Source organism: Corvus cornix, chromosome 1, assembly GCF_000738735.6.
Source record: "Corvus cornix cornix isolate S_Up_H32 chromosome 1, ASM73873v5, whole genome shotgun sequence".
NCBI classification, from domain to species: Eukaryota; Metazoa; Chordata; class Aves; order Passeriformes; family Corvidae; genus Corvus; species Corvus cornix.
In genome coordinates, this window is record NC_046332.1 from 87,040,591 (window position 1) to 87,052,999 (window position 12,409).

Here is a 12,409-nt window from a genome sequence, read left to right on the forward strand (position 1 = left end):
AAAGTCCAACTAAACCAACTTAACGTAGAGGAATTAAGTGGATTTGCTTCATTTGCAGGTGCTTTTTATATCTGGTTAATTGCTGGCCTTTTATAGCTGATTAATTTTCTGTCTTCGTGCCAATTGAGCCATGAATATCTGAAAAAGCATGTAAATAAATAGTTAGTGTAAGAGGAAAGTTGGAAGCAGGAAGCTAGCTGGAGGAAAAAAGGTGAGGATTTCAGGTGACCTAACTACTCTGCTATGAAAAATTAAAACTTTGTCCTAGTTTCTCATTCAGTGTCTGAATGTAGTAACTGAGTTCCTAAGACTGGAAGTTACTAATTGCACAAGTCATCTGAGTCTTAGCAGAGATCAAATGCTGTCTAGGAACACCAGTGGCATGCAGGCAAGCCACTAAATCAGCTTTTAAGGTTAAAACATGACGTGCATAACTGAACTCCCTGAGGTGAGATCTTGGGTGAAATCTTGAAACAGAAGAATTAGGACTTTGATGTGACATTTTTCAGTATAAACCTTTGTAAGCATTGAAATGTTGTGTTGTGGGGCCCTTGGTAATGTTCAGATCAGTATCTTGGCATCGTACCTCTTTACAGCTCTCCATCTTCTAGCCAGGTTTTGTTTGGCAACAAAGATGCGATAGTCTATTTACACTGTATTGTATAAAATCATGATAGTCTTAGTGTTTATGTGGTATATAAAAAGTCTTGTTCAGATTTTGCACTCCTGCATTTCACTTTAACTGTCTCAATTGTCACTCAGAAAATGATCAGAACATATCTTATATTGTAAAACTATATAATAATATGAAAACTCTCGGGAGAATAATAGTTTCTTAGTTTTGCTTACACATTCTTTAATGTATTTTGTTAAATGAAAATTACAAAGTGTCATTTGAATGGTTTACGTTTTTGATGGGAAATAACTAATTGATGAGCTTTAGCTTTTTGTTTGTCAGTGTAAGTTTGACATTGTACTTGGTGTTTTCATAAAGGTTCTGTTGCTAAGTGACTGATTTTTTTTTTTGCTGTCTTTTAATATCACAGCAATCTAAGAAATAGAGGAAGCTCACTTTGTGATATTGCTATACTTGTAGTTGACATCATGCATGGTTTGGAGCCACAGACAATTGAATCAATAAATCTGTTGAAATCAAAGAAATGCCCATTTATAGTAGCTCTCAACAAGGTAGGATAGATTTTTATTCTAATAGTGTATTGCTCCACTCTAATAGTGTATTTGGCTTTTGACAATTGCGTGTTTTCTTCCTTGAACTGGAATTGTTTTGTGTAAAGTCTGAAGGGGTTGTTCTTGGGTCCTGTGTGTTGCATTTTTTTGTGTCCTTGATACAACAATGGCTCTACAGGAGCTTCGTGGAACAATCTGATCTTCTTGGAATCCTTACTGGTAAATTTTGTTGCCTTATGTAACTTTTGTATATGATTCACACTTCTGGAAGTTGTACTTCAATTGTGGGTTTTTTTCCCTTGTGCCTACTTGTATAGATTTGTGTGCATTTTCTGATAAAACTGCAACACAAGCTTCACGTTGACAGGTCATACTTTATTTTAGCCACTGATACTGGTTAGTTTGACTTGAAGACAAGCCGACTTTAAGCCCATGGAGCAGTAATGTTAATCACTGGTGGGAAGTGTTTTGGGCTTTGCAATATTAGATGGAAAATTAGCCAGCTATTTTCAGCCCTGTTTTTAGAAATCCTGTGCATGAGAAATTATGCTGCCTGTTTGTGATGACTCGATGAATTATATAATATATATATATGGAAATTGCTCATGTCCAATGACTTTGGAAGCTATCTGACATGCTGACAGAGAGCTGTCAGAAGGCTATTCATTTGCAGTGTAAAAAGTGCAATATACTTCAAAAAATGAAAGGAGCATTAAGATTGAAGATGGTTGGAACTGAGGAGGCCGTTATCTCATTGCCAAAACCAGCTACTTTTTGAAAGAACACAAACAACTTCTTGGATAAAGAGGTGTCCAGGCCTTACAGCAGAGTAGCGTAGAGTTCTGTCTTGGTCAGACACAAAGACCCAACCGTCTTTCATTGCCATCAAAGACCTACAGTGAGCCTGAAATTAAATAGCTAAGAGCCCTTGCATTTTAAGTTGTAGTTGTCTTATTTGACCAGGTTATAATCCATTTTCTTAAGATGTAGTTTTGATTTGTACAGCAAATAGGTTTTTGGGCTAAACCTGTCCTGCTTTGGCAGCTGTCTTGGGGAAGTGTTTCAGAAATACAGTTGTGTCTTTTGAACAGCCCCACTCTGGTCCCTTCTCTGTAGCAACATGGGAAAGGGTCCATATTTACCAGTAAATTTTAAAAGTTCTTTGTAAAACTAGTGTAGTCTCTTTTCAGGAAAAAACACAAACACCTCTGTGGTTTTTGGGTTTTTTTGTGTGTATGTGAATCTGTAAACAGGTGTCTTCTGAATGTTTTATTTTAACCTTGATGTAATTTATGCATATAAACTTTTTCCATATGAACCTAGATTACTGTAGCTCGAATTTTTAAAATCGGAAGTAATATTGCTATCCTGTAATACTGCCTGACTTAAACAGAGCTAAATATAGCAGCTAAAGCAAATAAAAACTATTTCATTTGATTACTGGAGCAGGTAGATGGCTGGCTAAGTTGGCTGATAAAGTATTTCTCACTGATGATGTGGCATAAGCATAAAGACACCCTTAGTAAGCTGCATAAGATGACATACTGCTGTATTTTCAAGATTGATAGGTTGTATGACTGGAAAAAAAGTCCAGATACAGATGTAGCTGTCACCTTAAAGAAGCAGAAAAAAAATACAAAAGATGAATTCGAAGAACGTGCAAAAGCTATCATAGTGGAATTTGCAAAACAGGTAGGTTGGAATATTCAAGGTTCTTTGCTGAGAAGAAGTGATAGTAAAGGGTGGATGAGTGGTGTGGTTTGTTTTGGGTTTGTGGGTGTTTTTTGTTTTGTTTTCTCCCCTTTCCTCAAAACAACTTGGAATATCAAGAAAACTGTTGCATCTCTTCTGACACATTGGTGCTAGCCTCTCATAAACCAAGCTTCGTTGTTTTTACATTTTACGTAATTTTAACTGCTCCATCCTTAGCGCTGGTTTGGAGAAAAATATCTAATTGCTGTGCATGGTCAATGGAGTCATGAACAGCAGATGAGGTTTTCTGTCACTGTTCTTTTTCTCTTTGGGAATAGCCTGAGAGAATCCCATCTGTCTCTTTTTTCTCTTGGATGCTGGCAGGGTATGAATCACATCAGTTCTGGGAACTTCCTCTGTTGGTGACACACAATGCTGTCTAGAAGCTAGATGGGATAATTAACTTTGTAGAGTTATCCCACACTGTTTCCAAGTGTGGATTGAGGTTCCATAGCATGCTGTCAGTAACAGTGTTGGTTTTTTAAATTGGGATTTAAAAAATGCAGTGGTATTTGACTGAGCTTGAATGTTGCTGTTAATAATGATGTGTATATATGCTTTTCCCTATGTAACTATTAATCCTGATTCCAGGGCTTGAACGCTGCCTTGTTTTATGAGAATAAGGATCCTCGCACTTTTGTTTCTCTTGTACCTACCTCTGCTCACACAGGGGATGGCATGGGAAGTCTGATAGCTCTTCTTGTTGAGCTCACACAAACCATGCTGACCAAGAGACTGGCAGAGTGTCAGGAGCTGAGAGCTCAAGTCATGGAGGTAATACAGCAACTCTTCTTGAAATTCATACAGAAATTTCTCCCTTCCCTGCACCCTTCCTCCTGGTAAAAAATTTATGTTTGAAGTGCTTAAATAAGAAGTAACTTTTTCCCCCTTTCATTCAGGTTAAAGCACTGCCAGGCATGGGCACTACCATAGATGTTATTCTGATTAATGGACGTCTGAGAGAAGGAGACACCATTATTGTTCCTGGGGTAGAAGGTCCTATCGTAACTCAGATTAGAGGTCTTCTGCTGCCTCCTCCTATGAAGGAGCTACGAGTTAAGGTATGGCAGCTGGTTACTGTACTGGTATTATGACCCAGGAAAAAAATAAACTTTATAAAAAGAGAATGTAGTAGAATGTGGTTATAGTAACGGTATTTAAAGGGGGCTTCAAGGGCAATGCAGGGTGCATCTGGTGTCTCTTGTGAAAATGTATGTTCCTGTTGGGGTGTGTGTTGTCACAGCAGTGGCAAAGAAAATGGTCAAGGAATTAACTTGCTGTGAGGTTTAGGATGTGTATGCTTTAATAAGGGATTCAAGTATGTGGCTACATGTGAGAGGGAGATACCCATCTTAAATGGAAACTGGAGTGTACTACTACAGTGACTTCTGAGTTAAAGTTATAATATTAGTAACAAAAATCACATACACTTAGATTTGAGAAAAGTGAACACATGAGTTTCTAGGGCTGGTTGGTGAGTGCCAGTGACCACGACTTCTGCAGAATCTGCAGCCTCTTGGCATTTACAAAGGTTGTTGGAGGTTTTGCTGCCCTAGTCTTACTAGCCTGAGGAGAGACCCTGAATTTGAGATCCTTCCTGCATGGCTTTCCATGAAATGAGGAGGAGACACAGAAGCAAAAGGCTGTAAATAAATGAATACATATATTAAGATTAGTGCATGCAATTCAAAGGGGATGAAAAGAGCTGCTTTGATGTTTCCTGTTTAAAAGGGAAGGAATAAATGTCTGCACAGATTTTTTTTTTTTTTTAAGGCAAAGAAAATTTCTGTACAGATAACCTAGGTGAATGTAATAGGACAGGCTTTAAGGTTTGGGAGCCTTGAGCTGGGGAAGTGGACCTAGGGTAGCTGTTCAGCTCTTTTGAGGCAGGCAGTGAGGATGCATTTTGATTCAGCTTGTTCATGTGGAATTGTTGTCCTTGAAATAAGACCCACATTCTGGGGTGGAGAGCTAAAGGATAGAGGTTTGCAGGAACAAAGTGCTTACTGAGGAGGGAAGCTGCCTTGCAGTTTTAAGAGAAGGATGGGACATCTAAATAAATTAAGAAACAAACCAGAAAATCCTTCCAACATCAATTTAAAGATCTTATTTGTTACGTCTTAGAGCCATGCCCTGAGTGTGAGATCTTTGAGGTTCCCCTGGATGAGGGGAGAACCTTGGAAATTGAACATGGAATTATGCACATGGGAAGGCTGGATGGCATCCAGTGGGAGATCAAGACAGCCCTTCCTGCACAGAGCCTTGGGCTGTGTGTCAGCGAAGCTTTAGTGTTTTTGTTAAGCTCTTGGCATCTTCCCATCACTTGCCTATGGGGCTGAATTTGTGGGGTTTTATTAGTGAGTAGCTGTCTATTGCTGCTTGTTCTTTTCTAGTATATGTTCCTTTTTGGCCCCCTCCTCTTCTTTTAGAAGACTTCCCTGTGTCCTGCCTGCCTCGGCAGGGGTGCAGGGGGTATCTGAAGGGAGAAGAGCACAAAGACTGAGACATGCAAATGAAAAGCAGAGACAATCACTGATGAAAAGTTGGGAGCTGCTGCGCTTCGCTGCTCCCCACCGTGTTCTTCAGCTGCTCAGCACTGAGTTGTGTTGCTGTGCACCAGCACAGAAGTCTTTGCTAATGTGTATATTCTCTCTTTCAGAACCAGTATGAAAAGCACAAAGAGGTTGTTGCTGCTCAAGGCGTGAAGATTCTTGGGAAAGACTTGGAAAAGACCTTGGCTGGTTTGCCATTGCTCGTAGCTCATAAAGAGGATGAAGTCCCAGTCCTCAAGGTGAGGTGGCTGATGTTGAAGTACAACACACTGAGGGTAACTTGAGCTCTCTGGTGATGCAACTCAAATGTTGAGAGCTCAGTTTGCAAATAACTGGGTTTTTTGGTTGTTTTAAAAACTGTTCCAGTAACACGTTTTAGCCTTGTGCTCATGTGAAGCTTTGGTGGTGTGATGTTTTTAGTATCTTGACCGTTAGTTTTTTCCCTGACATTTTGCTGGGGTGTCTCTGCTGCTAGAATAAGGTTTGAACACAAGTATCATGGCATAGTTTGGCTCTGTTAATTACTGATTTGGTATTTTTAATAATTTATGGAAATATTCTAATCAAATTATATTAGGTACATATCTACTAGTGGAGTTTTGCAAACTCTACTAATTGCAAAGCTAATTTAAGACTTTTGTAATAAATTTCTTTTGGGACTTACATGTTAAAAATGACAGAAGAAAGGATATAGCTATCCTAAACCCAAAACTGCTTCTTGTTTTCCAAAGGCAGGAAGTTAGTTTAGAAAGGAAACTCACATGTTGCTAATTTACTTCTAATCATAGTTTTCCTTTAGTCTTCTGTCTATTTATTTGTGCTTCTGAAGGGAGGTCAAACTTTTGGGGTGTCCAAACACAGACCTTGTTGCTGGGTACATACGAGTATTTACTTGAAGTGTACTACTGGTAGTAGATAACATGATGGCTAAAAGTCAATGGCAAAACCCATTCATCTGCCAGAGGAAGAGGCTTTGCTGCTCTTGCATCCTGTTTTGTACCCAGGCCTAAAGAGTGTTCAGGATCCTTTCCAGCTCATGGTTTTAGGTGTCAGCTTTTGTCACTGATCCTCAGGCAGCCAAGGGCATTGCCACACAATGTTTGCACAGCCGTGCCAGCAGAAAATTGCAGTGCTGGGGAAAGTGATGTGTAGTCTGCAGAGAAATGTTACCAGCTCTGAAGGTGGGCATCTGCCCAGTTTATGATCACCTTCCTGCAAAATCCTCAGGTCTAGTTCAGCTCAGGCTTTTCTAATGCCAGAAACAGTCAGGAGTCTCATTGGCTGTGTGTGACTTACACTGCACGTCTGTCAGGTGGGACCTATCAGCATGGCTGTCGTATATTTTCAGCAGCTCGTGAACAGGAAGATTTTGTACCCTGAGGCATCAGTAGCAAGAGGACTAAAACTTGCTTTTTTCTCTCCTGTTTTTTTTCTAAAGGATGAACTAATACATGAACTGAAGCAAACACTAAATGCAATCAAATTAGAAGAGAAAGGTGTTTATGTCCAGGCTTCTACGTTAGGCTCTTTAGAGGCATTACTTGAATTTCTTAAAACATCAGAAGTGCCAGTAAGTACTAGTGTGCTTTATCTGATGCCGTTGATTCTGTGTTTTAGTCAGTAACTGTTTCCTTTTGACTCAGAAAGATTAGTGACTTGATTTTTGTGGCTTTCTTCAACAGTATTCAGGAATTAATATAGGTCCTGTCCATAAAAAAGATGTTATGAAGGCATCAGTTATGCTGGAGCATGACCCACAGTAAGTAGCTTTGCTTTTGCTCAGTTGATAAATGTGCAGCGGTGCTGCAGGAAGGGCCGGCCGTAGCTCTGGGTTTGTGGTGTGTGGGGTGAACTGTTGGGCTCTCTGTTCCCTCCAGGTACGCCGTCATTCTGGCATTCGATGTGAGGATTGAACGTGACGCGCAGGAGATGGCTGATAGCTTAGGAGTTCGTATTTTTAGTGCTGAAATCATTTATCACTTATTCGATGCCTTCACAAAATATAGACAAGACTACAAAAAGCAGAAGCAAGAGGAATTCAAGTAAGTGTGAGCAATTGTATTCTGGATGCTTCCCTAATAAGTCTCTCTCTTATTTTAGTGTAAATTAAGCTGTATTTAACTATTTGTTTCTTTATTATTACTTAGCATGTACCTCTAATGGAAAGGGAGGAGAGGAGGAAGATTGTATGACAATAAATTGATAGTTTTCAAGAATTTGGTGCTCCAGTCTAATTGTTTAGATCTGGGATTAGGCCTAGTAGGGTGAGAGCTGTGAAAGCTGTGCAGCAGATACAAGATTGAGCTAGAACTTTTGTATAATATAGAGTATTTTTATTAAGGTTTGCTTTCTATACTTGGCTTCTCTTCCTAGTTTGTGACAGATGGGTTAGTCTTGCAGAATTAAAAAAACAAAACTAAAGGGATTTGGATTCTATTGTTTCATATTCATGCAATCCCAGTGTAGAGGGGTTAATTCCAACTGCAGTAACATGAATATGTAATCATTTAAGGATTTATAGGGACCCAAAATTAATTTTTGGAATCATGTGTCATTGGGTGGTCTTCAGTAGAATAAGGACAGTCAAAATAAATGAAAACGTATTTCATTTCATGTTGATCCCAACTGGAGTTTGTTTAGCTCAGCATTTAAATGTATTTGTTTACTTGGCAAACAAAAATCTTGAAATTTTGGAGTTCAGGCAGCAATATTTCTATTCCTGTGTTCTTGTGAAGCTCTAATTACACTGTAAAATTACTACTCCTTTGGTCTTGGTCCAAGTTGAGTGCTCAAGCCTGTCAAATTAAAATCCACGCCAGGCATGCATGATTATTGTTCCTTGTAGATCTTGAAGATCAGGTATTGACTAGAATTAGCAAGATTAGAAAAGAGGTTTTTTCCTGCTTGATTTTTCTCCAAGTAACACTCCTAGAATGAATGCCCAAGAAGTGTGGGAGAAGGCAGAACTGTTATTGTTACATACTGTCCCAGCGTATCTTTCAAAGTGTCTTTTCTTGCCATCTTCCAGGCATATAGCAGTGTTTCCGTGCAAGTTGAAAATACTCCCTCAGTTCATTTTCAACTCTCGTGACCCAATAGTGATGGGTGTTGTGGTGGAGGCCGGCCAGGTGAAGCAGGGGACTCCCATGTGTGTACCTAGCAAAAATGTAAGTAAGGCTCTCTTCCCACTGGATGTTTGATCCAGCTGGTAGTTCCTGGGGTGTTGCACCATGGAGTGCTTGTATGCCTTTCCTCAGTGCACAGATTTCTGGCAGGAGATGAGGTTCAGACTTGTAGATCAAGTCTTTCTTCTGGTGCTCAAATATCTTGCTGCTCTCTGCCAGAAGAGTTGAGCCCGGGAGCAGGGCACAAGGAAGTGTGGCTGGAGGGCACCTGCCTGTCAACCACTCTCCTTCCCTGCTGCCAGTTGTGTGCTGTGGTATTGAGTAACAGGCAAAATTGTCATGCCTGGTGGCTAAAAAAGGGGGCAACCAACTCCTGACATTTTAAGGGATAACCAGTTGATATCCCAGATAAGCTGCAGGAGGTTGGTGTCCCTGCCCTTTTCAGGATGGAGCACTTGCTGTGCTCTGTGTTTGCCTGTGCTGGGGCAGCAGCTCTGCCAGTGCTGCACTTCCTGCAGCAAGTCTGTGCCTACAAACAGGAGTTTAGAGAAGGATGTGTGTGCAGAGGTTTGGTGGATGTGTTACAGCTGCTTCATTGTGTTACAGTTTGTCGAAATTGGAATAGTTACAAGTATTGAAATAAACCACAAACCAGTGGATGTTGCAAAGAAAGGCCAAGAAGTGTGTGTTAAAATAGAACCTATTCCTGGGGAATCACCTAAAATGTATGGACGACATTTTGAAGCAACAGATATCCTTGTCAGCAAGGTAAGAGCAATCTGCATTTTTTGAGAGGGCTTAGGACAGTGGCAGCTTGCTTGAAGTGGAAATGTTGCATGAATCCTGAAAAGCATGGGTGGAGCCTTCTGTCACAGAGTGTGTGTGTGTGGCATTGTGCAGCTGAGGGGCTCTGGAGCTGTGGTTTGAGGTTTGTAATGGTGCCCCTGCAGAGGCCCAAAGGAATGAGGGGCTGTGGCTGGAAAGACCTTGCAGCTCAGAGTGCCTGAGAGGGCAAAATGCCACACTTAATATTCACCAACTACTGTTTGTAGACAGAGCTGGTGCTCAGCAGTCCCCCAGGGCATCACAGCCAGTGCTTGAAATTGCACAATAAATAGCAATCCTGCAGTTGCTCTAATTATGGGGCACCGAGCTTGGATGAGGAGATGATCCCTTGCTCCATCTTTTGCTGTTGGAAGTAAAGCCACAGCTCTCCGCCCTCCCAGCTGCTTTAGTCACCATGTCATAGGACACCCCCTGCCACACACGTGCCAGGGGCCTGTGCCCACAAATTAAGGGTGAGTAGGGCCCGGGACAGGGACAGGGAGGGGTTGCTGCTCCTGTGGGCCCTGGTGGAAGCAGGAGACCTCTCCAGTTCTGGCCTTACTGCATAAGGTGTGGGATGGTCTGTCCAGCTGCAGCCCCTCAAGACCAGATAAGGGACATGGTGTGAGGAGAAGTGAAGGGAAGCATGGGATGGGTCACACAGCTGAGCAGTAGCAAAATGTGGGCTTAGACTGAGTTTACCTGGTGTGCAGACTGCCCTTTCTTCAGATTAACTGTTTCCAGTGTGCTGAAAGCTGCTTTTAATACCTCTGTGTTTCTGATGGGTTTGTCTCGTGTGTTACAGATCAGCCGTCAGTCCATCGATGCTCTGAAGGACTGGTTCAGGGATGAGATGCAGAAGTCTGACTGGCAGCTTATAGTAGAACTGAAGAAAGTGTTTGAAATCATCTAGATAACTTTTACAGCAATGGGGAGGCAGGAATAAATGCACTCTTCCTGTTCTAAAAAAGTTACCAACAAAGTCCTATATTCAAGACAGTGTTGGATATATGTTTGGGAGGAAAATATGTGGATAAAATGTTTTCCATGAGAAACCAAGAAATTTACACTGGTTTGACAGTGGTCAATTTACATGTTCCCATGGTTCCAATGTGCCTGTTCACCCCTCCTACTACCCTTCCTAATACTGGCTGCTGTTTTAAAGTTTGCCCTTCCCTCTCTTACACCTTCCTTCTACCCTTTTTCCCTCCTTCTCTCCAAAATAAAAGAAATTGAATTTTTATTACAGAACTAAAGCTCTTTCACTTTTATACTGATGAGAGCAGGACTGCAGTATTTGATTAACCAAGCTTCTGCAGACTTTGTGATTCTCGGGACATTTTTGATGTAAGAAATACTTCTTTATTTATGCATACCTCTTTCCTTGACTTTCTTTTCCAACATTCTTCTGCTTTGTGCCTATAGAATTTTTTTTTTAAATAGAAAATTAGGCAATTGGATATCTCTGTATTTGCTTTGTGTGAAACAATGTTGTAAAGCATAGCTGCCCACCTTTTGCTGCTTGTACAGTTCATGGAAGTCAACCTGTAATCATTCTAATGCAGAGCCACAAATAAAGGAGATGGACATAGCAGCCCCTTTGTTTTACAGTTTGCTTCAGTAATCAAAGTTTCACTTCATGGGCTGTGGCCGATGTGGAAAGGCCAGGCAGGGGCCCTCTTGCCTCTCTCTGCTTGGCAAAAGGGTGGAGGCTGTTCCAGCAAAGGAATGCACTTCCTGTGTGCTCAAGGTGGTGATGTCAGCGTTCCGAAGCACGGGAGGGGCAGGCCAGGTGTTTAGCACGGCACAAGTCCCGGAGGAGGTCAGAGCTGGCATCTCTTCCCCAGCTGCTGCTCAGGAGTGTAAGCACCTGCAAACAGCTGCCAGCCAGGGAGCTGTGACTTTGGATGCTGCATCACAGCTGCGGAGTCACCTGACACCGTGGGACTGAACCAGCTCCAGCGTGGATGTTCGTGATGACCAGAAGTCAGTCTGTAATCCCAGCATTTTCCTACCCCCCCTTCCCCTCTGCCTCCCTGCCTGGGATGACAGCTTGATGTATTCTTACTCACAGCTCATGTTGATGGGAGCAAAACAAACACTCTTCAAAAGCACAAGCTGGAACAAAAGTGAGGAGCATTTATACACCTGAGATTTTTAGCATTTAAGATACTTAAAAGAGTTTAATACGTAACATGCAGTTTGATCAGATTTCTTCTGTCACTTGGATTACTTTTTTTGTTGGAAAAATCTGAATGTTATGATTGAAACTTTGGACTCCATTACAAAGGAACATTTAATAACTCACCTCCTTTGCAAATGGAATTTAATTTTCTGGAGTTTTTTTTTTGTTGTTAGACTTTAAACTTGCCATGGAACAGGACCTTTTCACTATGGTTGGTGTGTGGTGCAAATTCGCAGCAGTTGGTGAACAGAATCATCATAGGGAGGAGATTGCATTTAATTGTTAAAATTTTCTTTTGCAAACTATGCAATCATGAAAACTACACTAATAAAAAGTTCTTATGAACACAGATGTCAAATAGTGTGGTCGTGATGTATTCTGCATTGTTTCCTCAAACAGGCAAGGGTGTTCTTCCCATAGGTTAACTCTGGGAAATGGATATGCTACTTTGGCAGGCTCCTGTTGTGGAACTTAAATATAGCCTGACAGTTAAGGATGGGTCCTGTTAACGATGCCAATTTTAAATCTGTCATCAGCTCCAAAGCCAGGGATGTGCCTGAAACCTGACTAGTAAAATACCTGCTTCAGTTTCAGCAGTACCTGCTGCAATGGGAGCAGTTGTGCTGTTTTTCTAAACCAAGGGGAAAAGGCAGCTTCAAAAGCAGGAACTGAAGGGGCTCTGCAAGACCCAAACTAGAAACTAATGGAAACTTGAGAGATCTTGATTCAGATAATGTCCATCTCGCTCTAGACACGTATCTATGACTTGATGCAAGTGAATG

General features: G+C 41.3%; 1 protein-coding gene across 3 annotated transcripts in view; it reads left to right on the forward strand.

Moving 5' to 3' along the window:
* EIF5B (eukaryotic translation initiation factor 5B) overlaps positions 1-11,978 on the forward strand; it is a 38,738-nt gene extending 26,760 nt beyond the window's left edge. For all 3 annotated transcript variants that reach the window (XM_039548585.1, XM_039548577.1, XM_039548581.1), the window contains exons 14-24: positions 1,047-1,188; positions 2,749-2,880; positions 3,532-3,714; positions 3,840-4,001; positions 5,600-5,731; positions 6,931-7,062; positions 7,175-7,251; positions 7,370-7,534; positions 8,521-8,659; positions 9,224-9,385; positions 10,248-11,978. In XM_039548585.1, coding sequence (XP_039404519.1) covers positions 1,047-1,188; positions 2,749-2,880; positions 3,532-3,714; positions 3,840-4,001; positions 5,600-5,731; positions 6,931-7,062; positions 7,175-7,251; positions 7,370-7,534; positions 8,521-8,659; positions 9,224-9,385; positions 10,248-10,355 — 1,534 coding nt within the window. In that variant the 3' untranslated portion in view covers positions 10,356-11,978. The remainder of the gene's footprint in view (positions 1-1,046; positions 1,189-2,748; positions 2,881-3,531; positions 3,715-3,839; positions 4,002-5,599; positions 5,732-6,930; positions 7,063-7,174; positions 7,252-7,369; positions 7,535-8,520; positions 8,660-9,223; positions 9,386-10,247) is intronic.
* Positions 11,979-12,409: the final 431 nt, after the last annotated feature.